General features: G+C 34.2%; 1 protein-coding gene across 1 annotated transcript; it reads left to right on the top strand.

Moving 5' to 3' along the window:
- Positions 1-2,703: 2,703 nt before the first annotated feature.
- On the top strand, positions 2,704-21,397 carry LOC126004539 (cytochrome P450 1A1-like). Its single transcript, XM_049770960.1, has 6 exons — positions 2,704-3,531; positions 6,357-6,477; positions 12,706-12,795; positions 12,871-12,991; positions 16,946-17,032; positions 21,066-21,397. The coding sequence occupies exons 1-6, from the start codon at positions 2,710-2,712 to the stop codon at positions 21,346-21,348; spliced, it is 1,524 nt and encodes a 507-aa protein (XP_049626917.1). The 5' UTR covers positions 2,704-2,709; the 3' UTR covers positions 21,349-21,397.
- The last annotated feature ends 662 nt before the right edge of the window (positions 21,398-22,059 follow it).

The raw sequence follows: 22,059 nt of genomic DNA, 5'->3' as shown, positions 1-22,059 counted from the left end.
TCGGGGCCAGAGAAATAGCATGGAGGTAAGGTGTTTGCCTCTCATGCAGAAGGTCGATGGTTCGAATCCCGGCATCTCATATGGTCCTCCTCGCCTTCCAGGAGCGATTTCTGAGCATAGAGCCAGGAATAACACCTAAATGTTGCCGGGTGTGACCCAGAAAAACAAAAAACAGAAAAAGGGGGGGGGAGATAGCACAGTGGTAAAGCATTTGCCTTGCATGCGGAAGGTTGTTGGATCAAATCCTGGCATCCCATATAGTCCCCTGAGACTGCCGGGGGCGATTTCTGAGTGTAGAGCCAGAAATAACCCCTGAGCATTGCCTGGGGTGACCCCAAAAAAATGTGGCTCTCAAAATAAATTTCAATCATGGTTTCGGCAAGATTTGGCTCAGTTGATAAAATAGGTTGCCGACCACTGGCCTAAGAGATTCAGAGTTTCTCTGCCCTTGAAGCATATTGCCATGGGAACAACTACTGGCTCTGTACATGCTCATTACCACACCCCAAGGTCTTTTTATGGTGTTGCTAGGAAGCTTTCTGCTCAGTTGTGAATAATAAAATCAGGCCTCTGTAGCGAGAGATCTTGGTATTTGCACAGGTCAAAGGCCAAAGTCTAGGATAGATTATTTCTTTAAGGTTCTAGAAGTTTTGTTCCATCATTGTTGTAATCAGTCTTCTGAAATAAGTGGTGTTGGTTTTTGTTTGGATCTTGGGCCGAAGCCTAGAATAGAGTCTTTATTATGGTTCCAGAAGTTCTGTTCAGTCTGAGTTGTCAAAGTTAGACTTCTGGAATTAGAGATCTTGATTTTTGTACAAGTCCTAAACTGAAGCCTTTTTTATTAGACCCAGGATAAGTTTTGCCGAGCCATGGTTGTCAAAGTCAGTCTTCTGTTGTTAGCACTCTTAGTTTTTACACAGATTATAGGATAACATGTCTTCTGATTTCATCTTGCTGTTAGGTGATAAGACAACCTGTTTTTAGATCAAGTTATTGCTGTTTCCTCATTGTCAGGATGTCATATCAAAACTGGCACAAATTGTTGCCAGAGCGGTATTAGGTATTTCCCAGGGGGAGTTTGGTTCCTGGTGTTTTTGCAGGGAACTATATTGGTTCTACATCTGGGATCTGGGGTTCCAGTTGGATGATCACTGTCCAATCTCATGGAATTTAAGTTGGGTCTGCATAACACATGTTTAGGGTGGGAGGCACCCCTATATTATAAAAAGTATGAGTTTATCTCTAGAAGATAAGATCTTGTTTCTGTGCATAAGATTTTCCTATACAAAAGAGTATGTGCCTATACAAAAGAGTATGGTGTCATATTATATTGTTGGTGCATTTAGGGGTAAGCCAACCCCTTTATTTATTGTTTCTAAAAGCATTTTAGAAAATAAAAATCTATCTAAAGTTCAGTAGAAAAGAATTTAACTCTAAGTTTTATATCATGAAGATACTAGAAATATTATATATAAGGTCATGTCTGCCATTTATTTATCCTTTTGGATAAGTTTCCCAAACCATATTTTCTAATACATATACAATTTTTATCTTAGATTTTTATAGATCTATCCGAGATATTCCTCTGTAGTCCTTTAGGGGGGGGGTTGGGGCACATTCTGCTGTGCTCATGTCTTACTCCTGACTCTGTGTTCAGGGATCACTCAGGGTGGGCTCAAGGGACTCTATGGGGTGCCAGAAATAAAACAAGCCAGCCACGTTGAATACAAGAATTCTATTTACTGTACTATTGCTTTAGCTCCCCAAGTCTAAATTCTTTAAAAATACTCATTTTTGGATCTGTGACAAATCATTAGCTCAGCCACAGCTGTCTGTATGAGACAGGTTTGTAATAGCAGAAATACAACTTCAGAAAAACACACTTAAAAAAAAGAATTGGTCACTACTAAATCTATATCTACTAAATTACTTGGAGTACATGTATTTGTTCATGATTATTTCTATTTGATGATCAAATGAATTTATAACTCTTGGCATTCAATTATCTCTAGCACATTCCAATTTATAGTTCTCATTTTTGTTTTATTCTCACATTAGTCTGTAATACTTGTTATCATAACTGGCATTCAGTAAAATTTGTTTGAACACTGAGTGACTAATTCTTCTGATTTAGAATATTAGACAACTATAATATACTCAGATTAAATAACATGACAGGAACTAAAGATTAATAAACTTCTTCCACTTGGGAAGATATTCCCATAATTGGCAGAATAAATTTTTTAAACATCAGGTTATTTTTATACTGAGTTATTCTATTTTTGATTCTATTGTGTCAGCAATGAATTTGAAAATATTTTGTCTTCTTATGATAATAAAATTGGAATAAAGGTTCAGTACAATTGGAAGAGATTTAATTTTTGAAAACATTCAGCTTTCCTTAGTTAAACATTAGCTTTAATTTAACTGTAAAGAATTTGTTTTACAAAAGAAATAGTACTTGGGATCCAGGATGACGGTATAGTGGGTAGGATGCTTTTCTTGCCTATGCCAACCTGAGTTTTATCCCTAGCACACCATGAGCAGCACCAGGAATGACTTCTTAGTGCAGAGCCAGGAGTTAACACTACACACCACCAGTTGATAAAACAAATTAAAACAATAATAGTGGCTAAAGGGAAAATCATAGTCTATGCTTATAATGATACAATTTTCATGTTTTTCTGTTTTAGGTGCTTTTTCACTAAAATGATACTCAACTTGAGCATCAATTCTGGAGAAGTAACCACTACTCTCATAATTTTTGTGATAGTTTTTGTCATTGTAAGAGCACTGGTGAAAAAGGGTGGAAAACAGATGTTTCCTCCAGGTCCACCCTCTTTCCCCATCATAGGAAATCTTCTACAGCTTGGAGATCATCCTTACCTTACATTCATGGAAATGAGGAGGAAATATGGTGATGTCTTTCTTATCAAACTTGGCATGGTGCCTGTTGTGGTAATAAATGGAATGGAAATGGTGAAGCAGGTATTACTCAAGGATGGAGAAAAGTTTGCAGGCAGACCTGATATGCATACGTTTTCTTTCTTGGCAGAAGGAAAGAGTCTTACATTTTCAGTCAATTATGGAGAGAGTTGGAAGCTGAAGAAGAAAATTGCTTCTAGTGCTCTACGAACTTTTTCTAAAGCAGAAGCTAAATCGTCCTCTTGTTCTTGTTTACTTGAAGAACATGTTCTTGAGGAAGTTTCTGAACTGGTATATATTTTTGAAAAGTTGACGTCTGAAAATGGCAGCTTTGAACCTCGAAATGCTATCACATGTGCAGTAGCCAATGTTGTCTGTGCCCTTTGCTTTGGCAAGAGATATGACCACAGTAATAAGGAGTTTCTTAGTGTAATTAAAACAAATGATGACCTTCTTAAGGCATCCAGTGTGGCTAATCCTGCTGATTTCATTCCTTGTTTTCGCTACCTTCCATTGCCAATTATTAATGGGCCTCGAAAGTTTTATCAGGCCTTGAATCAATTTATTGCACTACATGTACAAGATCACCGTGCTACATTTGATAAGGTAAATATTTAAATTCACACTAAGACAAAGTATTTTAAATGCAAAAGATGATAGTAAAATGCATGACCACCCATAACTTGCATTTATTCTTCCTTGTTAATTTTCACTAGTTTTTCAATAATTAACTTATCCAAATTATAAGCAAGTGTGAAGTATTATCGTTGAGGTTCTAGAGTAGTGTATTTCTTATCTAAGATTTATAAGATCTCTAAAAATTCTCTAATTAATGATATGGTATCATTATGAAACTTTCTATAACAATCATTGTATTTCCTTAGAGAACTAAATATGAATATTAGAGAACTAATATGAATATAAAATTAAAATGCTTTGTACTTTAAAGTATCAGCATCTTGTTTCAAAAATAATTTTGACTATTATATGTAATATTCTATAAAAGGCTTTGGAATACTCTCATTTAAATTTCTTTAGTATTTAGAAATAAATTTTGCTTCTTGATATATATCATCAAAATAAATTCTGTTATTTGTGTCAATTTAATGCAACCTTGGCATTATGATAAAAAATAACATGGAGAATTTAATGATTGACTAAATGAACAATAAGAATCAAATTCTACTCCAGTTAAAAGGAAGAGGACAAAAATATATTCTGAATTATAAAGCAGAAACTCTAAATCAAATACAGTTAAGTAAAACATTAAAGTTTACAAATTATTTTTCTAATCCCTCACTTACTCCTATTACATTTCTGTCCCCAAGGTGATCAGAGTGAAATACAATAAGTTTGGGAATACAATAAGTCTACTATATTGCTGCCAAGCAATTTCTTCATAACAAGACACCTTTATTTATTTTATGTGTGCTTATTGGTATAGGTGTTCATTTGTTGATTAGAGCATTAAATTCATAACTAACTTGATTTTTCTTGTCTACACTTTTTTTTGTTGGGGGGGGTGTCACACCTGGTAATGCTCAGGATTAATCCTGGCTTTGCACTCAGGAATTATTCTGGATTGCTTGGGAGACCATCTTGGATAGCAGTGATCAAATCTGGGCAGGACAAATGCATGTCTGCATGATCTCTCTACCACCTCTAATCCACACTCAAGATCAAACATTGCTATAGATAGGCAAAATTTGTGAAATAATAGGATTTTTAGATATTTTCATAATACATTTTTTAGTTACAAAGTTGTTTGGTCATACATATGTGATTGAGATTCAGTCATATTGTGGGATTGACTTTCAGTCAAACCATGTGTGATACACTTTTCCAGTGCACATTTCCAATTGTCCACAGGTTTCCTCCCACTTTTCATACTGACCTCTGCCTTGCCTGACTTTGTGGAAGAAACTTCTCTTTTCTTTCTCATTTGTTTGCGCTCTCTCTCTCTCTCTCTCTCTCTCTCTCTCTCTCTCTCTCTCTCTCTCTCTCTCTCTCTCTCTCTCTGTCTTTCTTTTTCCTTTTAGACACTAGTTTGCAATATTTTTACTAAAGGGTTACTATGCATATAAATTTATCTCTTTTCAGCAACCAGTTTTTGCTTAGTATACTATTTATATTTACTCTTCACATATATAAACTAGTTAGCTTCATTTCATGTTGCCCGATGATACTTTTGCATGAAAATCATATGAAGCATGAAATGAAGCTAAGAAAGAACAATTAGGTCTGTCTGAGACAATTGCAACAGAATGGATTTTCTGGAAACATAACGAAAGCTGCTATCCCAGGCCCCATCCTAGGATTAGCGCAAAGATCAAGACCACCAACCACAGAAAACAGATTAAAATGACACGGAGGGAACAGAACTTCAGAATCACAAAGAAAGACTTCATCATAATTTCCACTCTCTGACCTGTGCAGATACCGAGATCTCTAGATATAGAGGTCTGATTTTATCACCCAGGACGGAGCAGAAGTCTTCCATACACCACAAAAGCACCAAGGGGAGAGTAAATGAACCTGAAAGGAGTCTAGTTAATCCCATGATTTCAAGGGTGGAGAAACCCTGTTTCTCTTAGGCCAAGGGAATTCCTTTTTGAATGACCCCAATAATTACTGTGCCTGTGCAGGAGGGGAGAAAAAAGAAAGAAAAAGGCAAAAAGCACAATTTTTTTTATTTATTTATCTAGTTTTTGCTGATTTATTTGTTTTGGTGTGGTTATTGAAGTTGTCTCCATTCATATTTATTTCTTTTTCTTTTTTTTTCTTCCTTTATGTGCTTTGCCATGTTTCTTATCTCAAGATCATGGCCTTTATGTGGTGCTTATCCTTATTGTTGGAGTGTTCACTGGATGCTTTATTTGACACTTCTTTTTGTACTGTTGTGGTGTTCCACCTCCTTTTTCCCCTTCGTCTCTCAAACCTAGGATAAGAGCTTCCAGAAGGACTCTGCCCATTTTCAGTGTATTTGATTTTTCCCCCAGTTTATTAATTTTCTCTTCTTCAAACAAAACCACATAACTTGAACTAACTAGTCCCGCCTCCCAACTAAAGCAGGAAATAAGGGAGGTGCCAAGACCAAACAGGTGTAGGACCACTAAGTAGTTAGCTAGGCACAGAAGGGACCACTTATTCTGACAGCCCCAGGGGTGAAGGAGGAGGATATGGGAGGTAGGACGGGAATGGAGGTGGAGGGAGTACAATTTGGTGATGGGAATTCCCCTGATTTTATGTTAATATGTACCTAAAATATTATTGTCAATGATATGTAGGCCACTATGATTAAAATAAAAATTATATTAAAAAATAAAATATAAATAGAATAACAAAATACAACACTTAAATAAATTTCATAAATACTTTGATAAGCACACACAAAAAAGAAAGAACAATTATGCTGATGATTTTCTTCTTAGGACCATATCCGAGACATTACTGATGCTCTTATTAGTTCGTCTTGCAACAAATATTCTTCTTCCAAAAGATCTATTTTAAATGATGAAGTCATAAGCACTGTGAATGACATATTCGGAGCTGGTAAGTGAGAGTATGTTATGAAAAGAAAATACAAATTTAAAAAAATTTTATTATTCAGTGATTACAATTTAGAGCTTTCACTCTTTAAGTGTTGTTCACTTGGTGTATTTTTCTTTTTGTTAAAATATGTGATATTAGGGTTGGAGTGATAGTACAGTTCTCCAGAATATTATAAGGTCCCCACGCACTGCCAGAACTTATTCCTGAGTGCAGAGACTGAAGTAACCTCTAGTCTCCACAAAATATGACCCCAACCAAGGAGAAAAAGTCTGTGATATTATGTTTTTTTCCATATTGTTCAGAAAAATGTATTTTTTGTTGGTATTCCAAACAGTATTCAAGGGGTATTTCAGGAGTACTTGATGAGGATACTTTCCAGCAAGATAATACAGTTTAACACAACTGAGTTCTTTGTTGCTGGGCACAAGGATGGCTAAGAAGCACTTCGATTGGGCCACTCGTAGTAATACTTAGGCAACAAGACATCTTTCTTTGTTTTGGTTTGAGGGAGTGGCACTGCAGTCCTGAAGACTCTACAATGTCATCCAGCAGACATCCAGCAATGCTAAATATACCATCCACATCTAATAGGATCTCTGGAGGTGTTGCTTAGAGGACTTCCAGGACTATCTTGTGGATGGGGTTGGCATATAGAATCATGAATCATTCTTTGAGTCTTTCTATATGACCTTTTTGTTATCTTCAAAGCTCCTTCATATTTTTTCATCGTTTCCTTTCATGTTTATTAGCAGTTGAGTTTTTTTTTTTCTAGAAACTGTGTATTGGTTTTCCTGAGTTTTCTCTTCAGGGCCATTTGTTTTGCATTGGGGGTGTGTCTTTGTGTAAATATATCACTTTATGTCCCTACATACCTCTTTATAGTCATTGTTTTACTAATAATGTAAACTCTATGGATGCACTTAATATTTTCATATAAATGTGGCCATGTTGTACTTAGCATTTATTTTGCCTAAATGTGTTTAACCACTGCAACAAAGCACAAGACACCTAGTCATAATACAACAACAACAATAACAATACAACAACCAAAAATCCAGAGGTAGGGAGAGGTTTACTATTCTCAGAAGAGAATAGTAGTTATTTGCAAAGTCCTGAAATAAAAAGGCCTCCAATTAAGAATATGCTATCCAAAAGAGATGCAAGCCAGATGTTAAAATTCACAGGTGCAATTATTTTTCAACTAAAAACCTTGGATCATGCTTGGGAGAAATGTTCACTAATTCCAAGCCCTGCCAATTTCCCAGCAGCTGCACACACACACCCACAGTCACAACCACATAAACACATTGGCCCTGTAACAGTGTGTGGCCATCTAAATTTTACAATACTGACAGTCCAATAGGAGCACTTCAAATTAAATATGAAAGTAGCATAGAAGCCAACTAAGTTCAAGAAACAAAATAGTAATCAAGAAGGCTAAATTAGCATAGTAAACTCAGATAATGACTTCAGTCATTGACTTAATGACCTCATTGTGAGCTGTAACAATTTCCAGATTTTTAAATTTTCTTTTACTGAAGTAATTTCTATTATTTCACTAGACATTTATTTGTAACTGGCCATATAAAATGAATTATGTTTTTATTAATAATTCTTATTTTGAAAAAAGTGGATTACAAACCTTTTACAGTAGTATTTTAGGTACATAGTGACATTGAATCAGGGGCATTCCCACCACCAATGTTGTCCTTCGTCCATCCCTGTTCCCAGCATGCATCCCACATCCCCCTCCTTTGCTCCCTGGGCTGCTAGTATAAGTGGTCCCTTCTGTGCCTAGCTTGTTGTAGATTGGGTATCGATTCTGTTGTAGTTGGTTTGGGATTTGGTGTTTAGGTTTGATCTGATATTTTTGTATTATTTTTATGTTTTCTTTCCTTTTTTCCTTTCTTTTCTTAAACTGATTTTTATAGTCTCTAGAAAATGAATTATTTTGTACCTGCTAAGGAGTCAATTTTGAAGTGTAAGAGAGAAATGGGACATAATAATGGACAAAGTTACACTGGTGATAGGATCGCTGCTGCAATATTGAATGACCAAAACAACTGTATTATCAATACCTTTGTAAAGCACTGTGTTTAAATAAAGTATATAAAAAGAGAATACTTCTAATGAGCATTGATGAGCTTTTCAGATAATAGAAGTTAAGGAAAGTCATACCAGCTAAATCTGTTAAGAAATACTATTGTTAGGGGCCAGAGAGATAGCATGGAGGTAAGGCATTTGTCTTTTATGCAGAAGGTCATTGGATAGAATCCCAGCATCCCATATGGTCCCCAAGCCTGCCAGGAGTGATTTCTGAGCATGGAGGCAAGAGTAACCCTCGAGCACTGCCAGTGTGACCCAAAAACCAAAAACCAAAAAAAAAAAAAAAGAAAGAAAAGAAATACTATTGTTGGGGCCAGAGAGATAGCACACCCAATAGGGTATTTGGCTTGCCCACCACCAACCAGAATTCTATCCTGGGCATCCCAGATAGTCCTCTGAGTCTGCCAGTGTTTATGGCTATACAATGTGCACAATATGTATTTTTATGTATTATTTATTCCTCTCCTATCTCTTCTTTTGTCTAGTAAATAGAGTAAAATATGTTGAATGCCCTCATTTTTATGGTCCACATGCTGAGACCCTCATTTTATAGGGTCTCATTTATGAGATCCTATACTCTACAATATAATGAAACAACTTTATTTGGATAATGTTGAGGCATGCAGGATACATGTCTCCATTTATTAAGAAAGCATGCACCAGATGTGGCTTTTGGCTTTCCTGGTGCAGTGCCTAATTTTCCTCCAAAGAATTATTTCAGCCAGAAGGCCCATTAGAGAAGTCAATCATTGACCCTTGCGTGGATTACTGGCTATAATTCTGACATGGCTGTGACATTGTATATCTCTTTACTTTTATTTATTTTATTTTGTCTCTTTTGCTACTACAGAAATTCGGCCTTAGTTATCCTGCACTCATAAAGTAATTTCAGTACCAAAAAAAAAAAACTGCTAAAAGCTCCCTGCTGGCTAGTTTATTTGTGACTCTTATTTCAAGTATAACCTGGTACCAGCAGCTTGTTTTTCTGAGTCTAGCTCCATCATAGTAAACAATAATTTCTGACTCATGTACCTGCTTTTCTTCCAGTGAGGATTATCCGACCTACTAAGTTTTGCTTAGGGACACAAGACATCCGCAGCAGGATAATTTACTTTTGAGGTTAATTTCTTGTAGTATAAAGTCTTGTTAGAAACCTCATGTGTTGAGAATGGTAGAACATAGTAGTTCTATTAGAAATTTCCTTTTTGAGGGTGTGGAACGCATGGGTGGGCAGTACAGATACTAGGACACCTGTTTTGCATGCAGCCAACACAAGTTTGATCCAGGCATCCTACATGGTCTTTTGAGCCTTCTGCCAAGACTGATTCCTGAGTGCAGAGCAAGAAGTAACTCTGAGTACTTCCAGGTATACTTCCATTCCATAAAAAAGATATGGGAAGCAAATCTTTAAAAGAAACATTTATAGAGGAGTGTTCTGAAGCTCTATCTAGGTTTTCTTCTTGAAATGACTGAGATGCTTAAGCCTAAAGCTGTGGACTTGAATTTCAGTCTAATTTTGTCTCTTATTTGACCTGGTAAAATATTTAATATTTCACACTACAAGTTTCTCTTCATCCTCTGTTTCAAATGAATATTTAACTAGTCAATACATGATATTGATTATTGTTTTAATGTCATTAAAATAAGATCATCGATTTTAATTTATTCTACTATATTTAGTAAAAACAGTAATATTTCTAATTTGGATATTGTATAGATAATTTTATAATTAAAACAATATGAAAATGATTTTTATAATACATTTTTTGCAAAGTTTTCAAAGCCAAAAATGCCTCTTTTGATACAGTATTAAAGTTGGCCTTGAGAAAAAGATAAAATTTGGCATAAAGAATTTTTTGCTTTTATTTTCTTTTTTTATGACAGACATTTATTAGAATATATAATGGCAAATCTTGCACAGTGATATTTAAGGTACATGGTGACAATAAATGAGGGTCTTTCCACCAGCAGTGTTGTCCTCCCTTCATCCCTGTTCCCTCCTATATCCCTCCTTTATCTCCCAGAATGCTAATGCATCTAAAAGCATATATGATAACACTAATGTAAACCTATTTTTTTTTGCAGTTCCAGATATTTTTACTAGTGGTTTCTTAAAAGTTTGGAGTCAAAGGAGCACTGTAAAAGCAATGTTAGTGTGGCAATTATCATTTGCATGGGCTCACCAAAGTATGGGGGTCATGGAAAGGAAAAACTTTGGCCTAAGTACAAGGAGACCCTACCCCTGAAGTTTCCTGACATAAGACCAATTCTAGGCTCCAGGAAAACTAGATTGTCCAATTCCGGTCATTTTCTGTAGTACCTTTCATTTTCTTTTTTTTGTTTTGTTTTGTTTTTTGGGGGGGGCACACCCAGCAGTGCTCAGGGGTTACTCCTGGCTGTCTGCTCAGAAATAGCTCCTGGCAGGCACGGGGGACCATATGGGACACCGGGATTCGAACCAACCAACTTTGGTCCTGGATCGGCTGCTTGCAAGGCAAACGCCACTGTGCTATCTCTCCGGGCCCAGTACCTTTCATTTTCAATGATGAAAACCATGTAGCCAATCAATAGTTATTCTAAAATAAATATATCTGTTGTAAAGAAATTTAATAAGCTATAGAAAGTATACTATAGATTAACATTTTAAAATTTAAATGTACTGAGCTGTTCATTAGGTGTTAATTAATGTTTAGATCTTTTGAAGCCTAATTTAGTCCAAATTTATGACCAAATTTAAGATCTTTAGCAAGGCAAATAATGTCCTTGAGTTTCTTTCATGAAATGAGCATTAATATATGTACTTTGATATCTACATCATAACTTAGAAATATAAGAATAATTAAATTTATAAAACATGTTTGTGATACAATTAATAATATACTATAGTTTTATAGTGATCATAATTGATTCTATAGGAATTGTGACAACTATTAATATAACAACAGTATTTATTTTATAGTTAAATATTTCCAAGTTTTTAATTCGCTTTGTGTCTTAAGATTTTTATTTTGTTTTGGATTTACATCACAAACACATAATATAAAATTCACTACCTTAATTATTTATCAGTGCATAATTTAAAATTGTTATGTATTTCCAGATTGTTGTGCAACAAGACATTTATTATCTTAAAAAATCAATCTGCCTATAAAATGTCATCTTCGTCTGGTCCATCACTTCTCAAAAACACACACTTGTCTACTTTCTGATTATATCATAAGTGAAATTACACAATTGTTTTCCTGTGACTATTTTAACTCACTCAGCATAATGACCTCAAGTTTCATTCATTCAGTAAAGAAGTGAGGGTATTTCTTTTTAAGACCTCCTAATATTAGAGACCAGAGTGCTTAGGTACAGAGGGTGCTTGATTTGCATACAACCAATATGTGTTCAATTTCCAGCACCATAATATGGGTGCAAGCCCTGAGCACAGCTAGCTGCTAACCTCTGCCCCACCCACACTGTGCAAAAGGAAAACTAATAATCCACTTTATGTGTATAATGCATTTTGTTAACTGAGTCATCCATGACTAGATACATGCTATTGTACAATGAGCATCAGGGTTCAAATATCTCTTTGAGAGCTTCTTTTAATTTTATGCATCCTTAAAAGTAAAATGCTAGTTGAATTATAATTTATTTTGTTAACTGAGTCATCCATGACTAGATACATGCTATTGTACAATGAGCATCAGGGTTCAAATATCTCTTTGAGAGCTTCTTTTAATTTTATGCATCCTTAAAAGTAAAATGCTAGTTGAATTATAATTTATTTTTAGAATTTTTGGAAGAATTTTGATTATTTTTTAAATTCCAGAGCTATTTCCTATAGTGATTTACATTACATTCCCACTAACAGTGCATAAGGTTTTCAGATTCTCACCAACCTTGCCAACATTTGTTATCTGTACTTTCTTAAGTGGCAGAACTAAAGGGAAACAGGTAGTGTTTACATTTTATACAAATTTTAGCATACAATCATTATTTTAGTGCAATTGTATTAAAGTGTGAATTGAATTTAGATACCATATGCTAATTCTTAAAATTCAGTTATAAAATTAAACAAATGTGATTTTTACTCATATTTTACATGATTTTTTATCTCATTTATTGTTTTAGGGTTTGAGACAGTATCAACATGTCTATACTGGAGCTTTCTTTATTTGATAAAGTACCCAGAGATCCAAGCCAAAATTCAAGAGGAAATTGGTAACATGTTTTTATATATTAAAAATATATCTCTGTAGCCATTATTTTATTATTAAATTAAAAATATTATTTTAGATGCAAAAATTGGACTGAAGTTGCCCAGATTTGAAGACAGGAAAAATTTTCCCTATACAGAAGCTTTCATAACTGAACTATTCAGACACACCTCCTTTTTGCCTTTTACTATACCTCATTGGTAAGTATATGATACTTCTTTGAAACAAAACTAAAACCAGAGTTATAGCACAGCTGTAGGGTGTTTGCCTTGCATACGGAAGACCCAGGATGAACCTGGGTTCAATTCTCGGCATCCAATATGGTCCCCAGAGCCTGCAAGTTGTGCTTTCTGAGCACAGTGCCAGGAGTAACACCTGAATACCACAGGCTGTGGCCCAAAACCCAAGAGCTCTTTGTTACAGCAGAACCAAATACAGGGTGGGGAAAAATTATAAACAGACTATTTTAGGTACTTTAAAGTGTCAACCTACTGAAATTATGTAATAATATTTAAATATTTTATTTTAAAATTCCTCTAGTGAAATACTTGCATATAAAATGATATTGTGAATACTTTTTAAAGTTAAGCAGTGGTTTGTCATTCACTTTTATTTTTATATAATAGGTAAAGAAGATAAAATGATATTGTGAAAAATTATTAAAGTTAAGCAGTGGTTTGTCATTCACTTTTATTTTTATATAGTAAGTAAAGAAGAGAACATAAAAATTCAAACAGTAAATAGTCCATTGAATTTGTATTTAGTTATAGTGTCATTCAAACTAACTTCATTTCCTTCTTTGAGCAGAAATATTTGCTGATGGGATTTTATTCTTAGTGACTTAAAACTTGCTAAGCACTAGACAGAGATATCAAATAGATTTAAACATGATATCCATTTTTAGATATTTTTCTATTTACTGAACTTTATGTTAGCAGCTCACTAATGTTTGTAGTGTACATTAAGTAGATAAACTTTAAAAATATGTATGTGAAGAATCAAATTCTGAAAATTTAAACTATTTCCACTTTATACAATCAGTACAAAAATTAAATTCTCTGAACTTATTCTCTTACCATCTTTAAAATAAGAAATGGAAATTCCCCTCATACATTGAGAGTTGTCAGAGTCATGTGGTAATTGGCACAGAAGAACGCTGTCTATGTAGTAGTGTGTATGTAGTATGTAGTCGTGTGTAGTATATAGTTTGTAGTAGTGTGTGGCAATATATAGTGGTATGTACTTGTATCTAGCTGCGATATGAAAAGACAAAGCTAAAATCAGTTAGTGAGTTGTGTTTTGCCTTTCCAGTTTGCTCTATCTATACTCACATATGATGCTACTTACCCACAGTGCCTTGCACCCTTTAATCTTCTTTCTATTAAATCATTTTCTTCCCTTTTTTGTATTGTGATCAGACATTTCAGAAAAGCAGCACTTCAGTACCTCTATGAGTTTCATAAAGTGACTAGGTACTTCATTAAAAAAGTCTTTAATTGGTATGTCTACTAATCAGAACAGAGAGACTACAACACATTTACTAATATTATTAAGATGAAATGAGAATGAGCAATTGCTTTAGCAACTGTGTCCTAAAAGACAAAGTAGAAGAGATAAAACACCCTTCTTGCGCATAGTTTTGGAGCCTATGACTCTGGTTCAAATACTTAGCACCTTATATGGTTCCCTGAGCGTGACTGAGTCAATATTGAACTCAGAGCCAGAAATAGCTACTCAGCAATGCTTGGATGGTCCAATCCTACCCCCTAAACAGACAAACAGCAACAACAAAAAAAACTAGCAACATCATTGGCAAGGAGAACTATGTCTTGAGACACTAGGGTTTCTAACATATAAATATTATTTAAAATAAAGAAGTAATGCATTTACATTACAAAGAACAAATGCTTTGCACAAACATAAAAGTGTTTTGCCCAAACATAAAAGCTAGGTATGTTTTTAAAACCATTATATCTCTCTATACTCAATCATTTATTTACACTCAAATCAACATAAAATAAAGAAAGCAAAAAGTATGTTGAAATAAAATGAATTTTTAAAAGTTAATTGTTATTAAATCATCTTCTGAAGTCAGCAAAAAGTTCTGCTCTTACATATTGTGTACACATAAAAAACAAACTATAATAAAAATTAATTTTATATATCCTTAAATTTATGTGTAGGGACTAGAACTAAAATACAAAGGTAAGAAACTTACAGTATAGAGATAAGATCCAGAGATGATCACATATTTCAGAGTCAGTAGTAAGCCTTGGACAATATTGGGTGTGACCCAAAACAAAAACAACAAAAAGAGAGTTTTTTTGTTATTTTTTCATTTTAAATTACAAAATTATTTATAGTTGTGTTTTAGACATACACCACCAATGTAAGCTTTACTACACCAGTGTTCCCTGACCGACCCCCTCCATGGTCACCTTAGCCCATTTGCTGGACAGGCAGATTTTTTTGTTTTGGCTGTTATAATTTACATTTTCTATTTTCAGTATTGTTGGCTCTGTGGTTTGGATATATAGAAATATCACTTATTTAGACCCCTAATGTACTTGAATCATCTTGACCCCTAACCTCATTGCTTCCTGACTTCCCACTTCAATTTCTTTCCCTCTCTGTCTTCATTCCTATTATCTGTGATCAAGGATGATATAGGCAGTCCCTTTTACAATTTTTGAATTCTCTTGTCTAGTTATTTTAAATATCATATATAAAGTGAGATCACACACATAAGTGCTTGTTCTTCTTCTGTATAATTCAAAAATATATCTTCAATTCTATCCATATTTTAGTAAAATGCTTGTTATCTTTCCTTACAGCTGTATAGTATTCTATTGTATATATATATACATACAGATAATCTTCATGATCTACTTGCCTAGGTGTCCAATGATAGAAAAATGACAAGTTTTATGTAAAAATACTTTCATATATGTAGATCCAGAAATATATGTAGAAATTGTATGTTTATTGTATTTTATTATTATTATATTAATTGCATTTACTAAATCCTTTGTTAAAATTGTCACTCTTACATGCTAGTATTAATGCCAAATTTTAGACCAGCGTGCCATAAAACAGGAGAATTTAGCTTTTTTTCTAGATTTGAATAACTGAACCCATGAGAGATTTGTGGACACAGTCTATTGAGATACACAGATATGTGGCCATAGAAAAATGTGACACCCCACAAATAAAACATTTTATCTTTTCTTTCTCTTTGTTGGTCTTTCAGGGAACTCATTGGACAATCTCTGTACCTTTTGACAAAGTTTAGTAACAGTTGCATGGCAGATTACATGGGGATTCAAATGATAACTCAGTGGTTTACAAAATGCATCCAGCAAATCATGATATAAGGCTAGAAAAATAGATTATTCTAGAGACAATTTTAATAGTGTGTTTACTTTCAACAACCCTAAGAGGTAATCTGAAGACAATATATAATTTTATTCAATATATTAACCAAATTATAATGGAGTAGATAAATATACCCCTTACATTTTACTATTATCAGTGTATGTAATTCAGATTTTCTGTTTCTAATTGTGTCGTGTTGTTATACAGTACTAAAGAATATATGTTTCTAGCTGGCAATTTTTAAAAAACCATATTGAATGCAAATAAACAACTGTATAATATTCTTTTTTTTTTTTTTTTGGTTTTTGGGCCACACCCGGTGACGCTCAGGGGTTACTCCTGGCTATTCGCTCAGAAGTCGCTCCTGGCTTGGGGGACCATATGGGACGCCGGGGGATCGAACCGCGGTCCATCCTAGGCTAGCGCAGGCAAGGCAGGCACCTTACTTCTAGCGCCACCGCCCGGCCCCTATAATATTCTTAGTAATAGTTCCTTCATGTCTTTTAGATTTATACTGTCATAAAAATATTGTGACAATTTTCTGAGAATATCTTGAGCATACTAAATGATGAATATGTTTAACAACTACAATAAAATAATAAATCAATACATTTTAAATAGGTTAAGTATGTTTTAATTGATAAAAGAACAAAGATTTATAAAGTTGTCAAATCAAAACTGTAGTATAAAAAGGAAAAGAGTTTGGTATTTTTAAGAAATAGTTTTGGAATGAATTGGGTTTATATGAAACAATTTAATGTCTTATTTTGCTTTTCTAGTACTACAGCAGACACTATGCTGAATGGATATTTTATTCCCAAGAAAACTTGCACCTTTATTAATATGTATCAAGTAAATCATGATGAGTAAGTTGCCAAAATTACTACTTGGAATAAAATTGTTTTAATTGCTTTTTTATTATTTATTAATTTTGGAAATACTGTATTCTTCTTACTTTGCTTTTGGTTTTGGACCACACCAGAGAATAGTCAGGAATATACTCAGTAAGTATTTCTAATTGTCTTGTGAAGATGAGCATATGAGTGCTGAGAATCAAACCAGAGTTGATTGCATGCATGGCAAGTGCCCTTCCTGCTGTAATATCCCCCCAGCCACAAGAATGCATTGTTTTTTAGTTTTTGTTTGTTTGGGGGCCATACCAATGGCACTCAGGGGTTACTACTGGCTCTGAGCTCAGAAATTGCTCCTGGCTCGAAAGACCATATGGGATGCCAAGGAATTGAACCCGCATCTATCTTGGGTCAACCACATGCAAAGCAAATGACCTACTGCTGCGCTACCATCCCTGCCACCAAATGCATTATTCTTAAGGAACTTATTTTTTTTTTGTTTTTCTCCTAGAGAAGTTGAAAAGATTTTCAATGTTCTCTTTACTATAAGTAGAAAATCTTGATAAAAATACTTCCAGTTCTACTCCACTTTCAGAAGTGGCAGCATCAAGATACATGTAAGCTGAGGATTTCATAGGGTCATCCTCTGAGGTGATAATTTGAAATATAGAAAATCAAATTAAATTAAATGATTTCATATGCCATTTTATATTTCTTTTTAGTTATTTTTCTCTATACAATGCTAAAATTATGCCTGGTACTTAGCCAGATCTCAGTAAATTTTAGTGACTAATATTTAATTTAAAAAATCACCCTTATATAGTTGGCAGGCATTAATATAAAGTTTCTTCACTCAGTGAAAAGTGAAGAAAGTGATTGGGGAGGAAATAATGAGAATATAGATCATATTTATAGAACTCAAATATAAAAGGCACAAAATCCTGATATATCTTCCCTGAATCTCATCAACAACTAAACAATGGTGCTATTGCTATTATGATACCAATTTTAATAGATTTTTAATTGTATAGCTTTCAACCAGATTAAAGAATTTATCTAGATCACCTATTCAAGAGATAATAGCAATAAGATTCACATCTTGTAGTGTAAATAATATTCAGTAGAAATTTGATATTTATGTGGTCACAATTTGATGTCTCCAGTAAACCGAAGAAATCTTCACTCTTATTCATGCACACTATGAAGTGGAAACTTGCCATCTGCATTCAAGATCTCCCCTGAGATGTTTATACCTCATGCTTCTAGGGAATAAAATTATTTTTCTCTATGCCTAACAGCATTTTCACATCCCGTAGCTAGAAAAACAGAAACATATTTTACCATGTAATCTTCACATTGCAAAACTGACTGTCAGAACAATTGTTCATTCTGTTCTCCATAACAGTCAACCTATTAAGTAAAAGTAAGTATTTGGGCGGGGGGGGCACACCATGCTGATGAGGGCTTACTTCTGTCTCTGGGCTCTGTGTTCAGGGTCAAAGGAAACATACAGAGTCTGGGAATTAGGTTGCATGCAAGGAAAATATCCTAGCTGTAATGTATTTTTGGCCCAAAAGTGAAGTATTTTAATTTATTTTGTTTGTTTTGGGGGCCACACTTGGCAGTGCCCATGGGATACTCCTGGCTCTGTGCTCAGAAAACGCTCCTGGCAGACTCAGAGGACCATATGAGATGCTGGTCTTCCCTGGGTCGGCCACATGCAAGGCAAATGCCCTACTGCTTTGCTATTGCTCCGCCCCCCAAATGAAGTATTTTAAAAATTTAGTAAGCCTAATTAGAATATACCCTAGTGATCCTATAAAACAATGCAGAAAAAACATCTGCCTATGTTCATCTCATCACTATTCACAATAGCCAGATTCTGGAAATAATCCAAGTACCCGAGAACAGATGATTGGATAAAGAAAATATGGTACATCTGCATAATACAATACTATGCAGCTATTAGGAAATATAAAATTATGCAATTTTCTTATACACAGATAGACATAGAGAGTGTCATGCTGAGTGAAATGAGTCAAAATAAGGAAGAAAGACATATAATGTTTGCACTTATTTGCAGGATATAAAAAGGATAGTATGAGAATAATTTCCAAGAAAAGAGAAATGAGGGTCAGGAAAACTTATCCAATGTAAGAAGTTTACCACAAAAGAGAATGGGTTTGGGAGTACAATTAATACAGAGAAGGGGACACTATGACATTGATTGTTAGAAATGATCACTCAGACATTACTATTGGAAGTTAGTAAAGTGATATGTGTAATATAACCTTAAAGTAACAGTATTGCTAACAATGCCTAAAAACGGGGAGAAATAGAAGAAATTTCCTGCCATAGACACAAGCTTGTGGGGGAGGAAGGAAAGCAGGATATTGATGATGGGAAAGATACAGTCATGAAGGAATGGGTGATGGAACATTTTATGACTGATACTCAGTCCTTAACTCCTTTGTAATTGTGTATCTCACAGTGATTCAATTTTAAAAACTTTAGTCAGCATTCATTTAATAACAGTTTTGTTAATACAACCCTAATATTCTAATATACCACTACTATACCACAGTATCCTAATAATTTGCCATTATGTTATCTAATGATCAAGCTGATTTAATATAAGTTCTGATGAATACTGTTTGTATGGAAACCATTCTTTATTGTAAATTATTAAGTATTTTAGAGTGTTATATTATAGGTACAGTATTCATGTAATCCAAAACAGTGGCCACAATCCCTATTACTGGAGCTAGAGAGCTAGTACAGCAGGAAGAATGTTTGCCTGTAAGTAGCTCACAGAAATTGATACTGGGCATTCTATAGTCCCCAAAGCCCTGCCAAGCATAATCTCTGAGTGCAGAGTTAGAAGTAAGCAAGGAGCATTTCCTTGAATGACACAAAAAATAAACTATCCTCCAATACCTACTCAGTGGCAGCTATCAAAAAAGAAGAGAATTGTCCTTATTGAATAATAAGAAGAGGTCAGTTGCTGTATCTAACTCAACATTGTGACTTACAATTTAGAAACTGTCATATAATGTTGTTAACTCTCTGAGTTATAAAATAAAACTTGTAAATGTTGATTGTCACCTGGAATCTTCTAATTTGTAAATGTTCCAAACAATGGAATTTCTTAAAAGACTATAAAAGCAAAACAAAATTTATTGCAAAACTGTTTGTCTTTTAAGTTCCCAGATCTATGATCTTTGGTGCAGGCAAGGGAAGGGTTGAATGTCGGTTTGTTTGTTTTTCCTAGAAATAGAGTGATATCAGCACAGAAAAGAGCCAATTCTTTTAAAGTCAGTTGTTACCTAATTTATAGCTGAATATGAAACATGCCCGATTTAGTTTTATCAAAGTGAAGTGGCAAAACCAAAATGTGGGATGTGAATTGAGAAAAAGCTCATATCCCTCTAAGAATTGCTGGCATCCATTCAATCAATCAGTTGTTTTCTGGTGATTGGTTTCTTCTATCTGTGGTTACAGGATGACTCTTTCCTACACAGATTCAAGATGTGTGGCTTAAGCAAATTTATTTTCCCACTCATTTTGCTTGAAGAATAAAATAAAGAATAGTTATTATTTTGTTTATACTAAAATATTGGGATATTCTTATGATGATTTGTGAAACTCTTTTGAAATGATTAAAACCTTAAAGTAAATATTAAATTAATAAATTAATCAATGATTATATTTTGAATATTAAGTATAATGTTACTAAATCTTTATGGTAATTAAACAATAACATAGTAAATATAAAATATTTATAAATTTTGTATATACACCATTATTTATTTAAAATTGTGTATGTTTTGTGTCATATATAGCATATTCATATATGACAAACATTAAATAGCATATTTATGCATACTATACATACATATTATATACTGTGTTTTATACATATTTATTGAGGATCTTCCAAACTTTAACACATTACATATAAAGCAAAACTTTGGTAAAGTTGGTAAAAATTGTAAAAAGTAATGAAATGTTTTGTTCTTAAACTTTAATTCTTGCCTATTTTATACAGAATGATTTGGGACAATCCCAATTTATTTAGACCTGAGAGATTTCTAAGTGATGACCAGCAACTGAATAAAAACCTTGTTGATAAGGTTTTGATATTTGGAATGGGAATCCGGAAGTGTCTTGGAGAGGATGTTGCTAGAAATGAGATATTCATCTTCATCACCACAGTTCTGCAAAAGCTCAAGCTGAAAAAATGTCCTGGAGCTCTGCTTGACCTGTCACCCCTCTATGGATTAACCATGAAGCCCAAACCCTACCAGCTCCTCACAGAAACTCGATCCTAAATAGGTCATTAGGAATGGACCCTAGTCTAACACGACTGTTAACCATATAAGACACCATAAGGGCTGGAGAGATAGCATAAAGGTAAGGTGTTTGCCTTTCATGCAGAAGGTCATTGGTTCGAATCCTGGCTTCCTATATGTTCCCCCCAGCCTGCCAGGAGCAATTTCTGAGTGTGAAGCCAGGAGTAACCCCTAAGTGCTGCTGGGTATGACCCAAAAACAAAACAAAACAAAAGACACCATAAAATATACCAGAAACAGATATACATAGATCAAAAAATAAAGTGAGTACTCAATAAGAATATGACAACCTTCAAGTCAAGAAAAGAGAATTGAAGAGAAATCAAATACTCTAACACACTGATCTCAAACTTCCTACTTCAGGAACTGTGAGAAAATAAAGTTTATTTAACATTCACACTGCATTATTCTTCTATAATAACCACAACAAATACAGTAAGTAAAGCTCGAAAGTTAAATACTCAAAACAAAAAACTTAAGATAACATTTTTAAAATATAAAATTAGGCTGAAGAGGTGATAAGGTGATACAATGGGTAAGGCATTTGCCTTGCATGCAGCTGACCTGAGTTCAATCCTTGGAACCCCATATAGTTTACTGTGTACCATCAGGGTTGATTCCTAAATGCAGAGCTAGGAGTAATCCATGAGCATCACTGAGTGTGACCCAAGCATTGTATATGTATATGAA

This window comes from Suncus etruscus, chromosome 3, assembly GCF_024139225.1.
Source record: "Suncus etruscus isolate mSunEtr1 chromosome 3, mSunEtr1.pri.cur, whole genome shotgun sequence".
NCBI lineage: Eukaryota > Metazoa > Chordata > Mammalia > Eulipotyphla > Soricidae > Suncus > Suncus etruscus.
Note: the sequence above shows the minus strand (reverse complement) of the source record. Positions and strands in the feature narration are given on the sequence as shown.

Coding starts and splice junctions, on each gene's coding strand:
- LOC126004539 (XM_049770960.1), top strand. CDS start 2,710: ATGATACTCAACTTGAGCATCAATTCTGGAGAAGTAACCACTACTCTC. Junction 12,796..12,870: donor CAAAATTCAAGAGGAAATTG/GTAACATGTTTT, acceptor ATATTATTTTAG/ATGCAAAAATTGGACTGAAG. Junction 17,033..21,065: donor TATCAAGTAAATCATGATGA/GTAAGTTGCCAA, acceptor TATTTTATACAG/AATGATTTGGGACAATCCCA.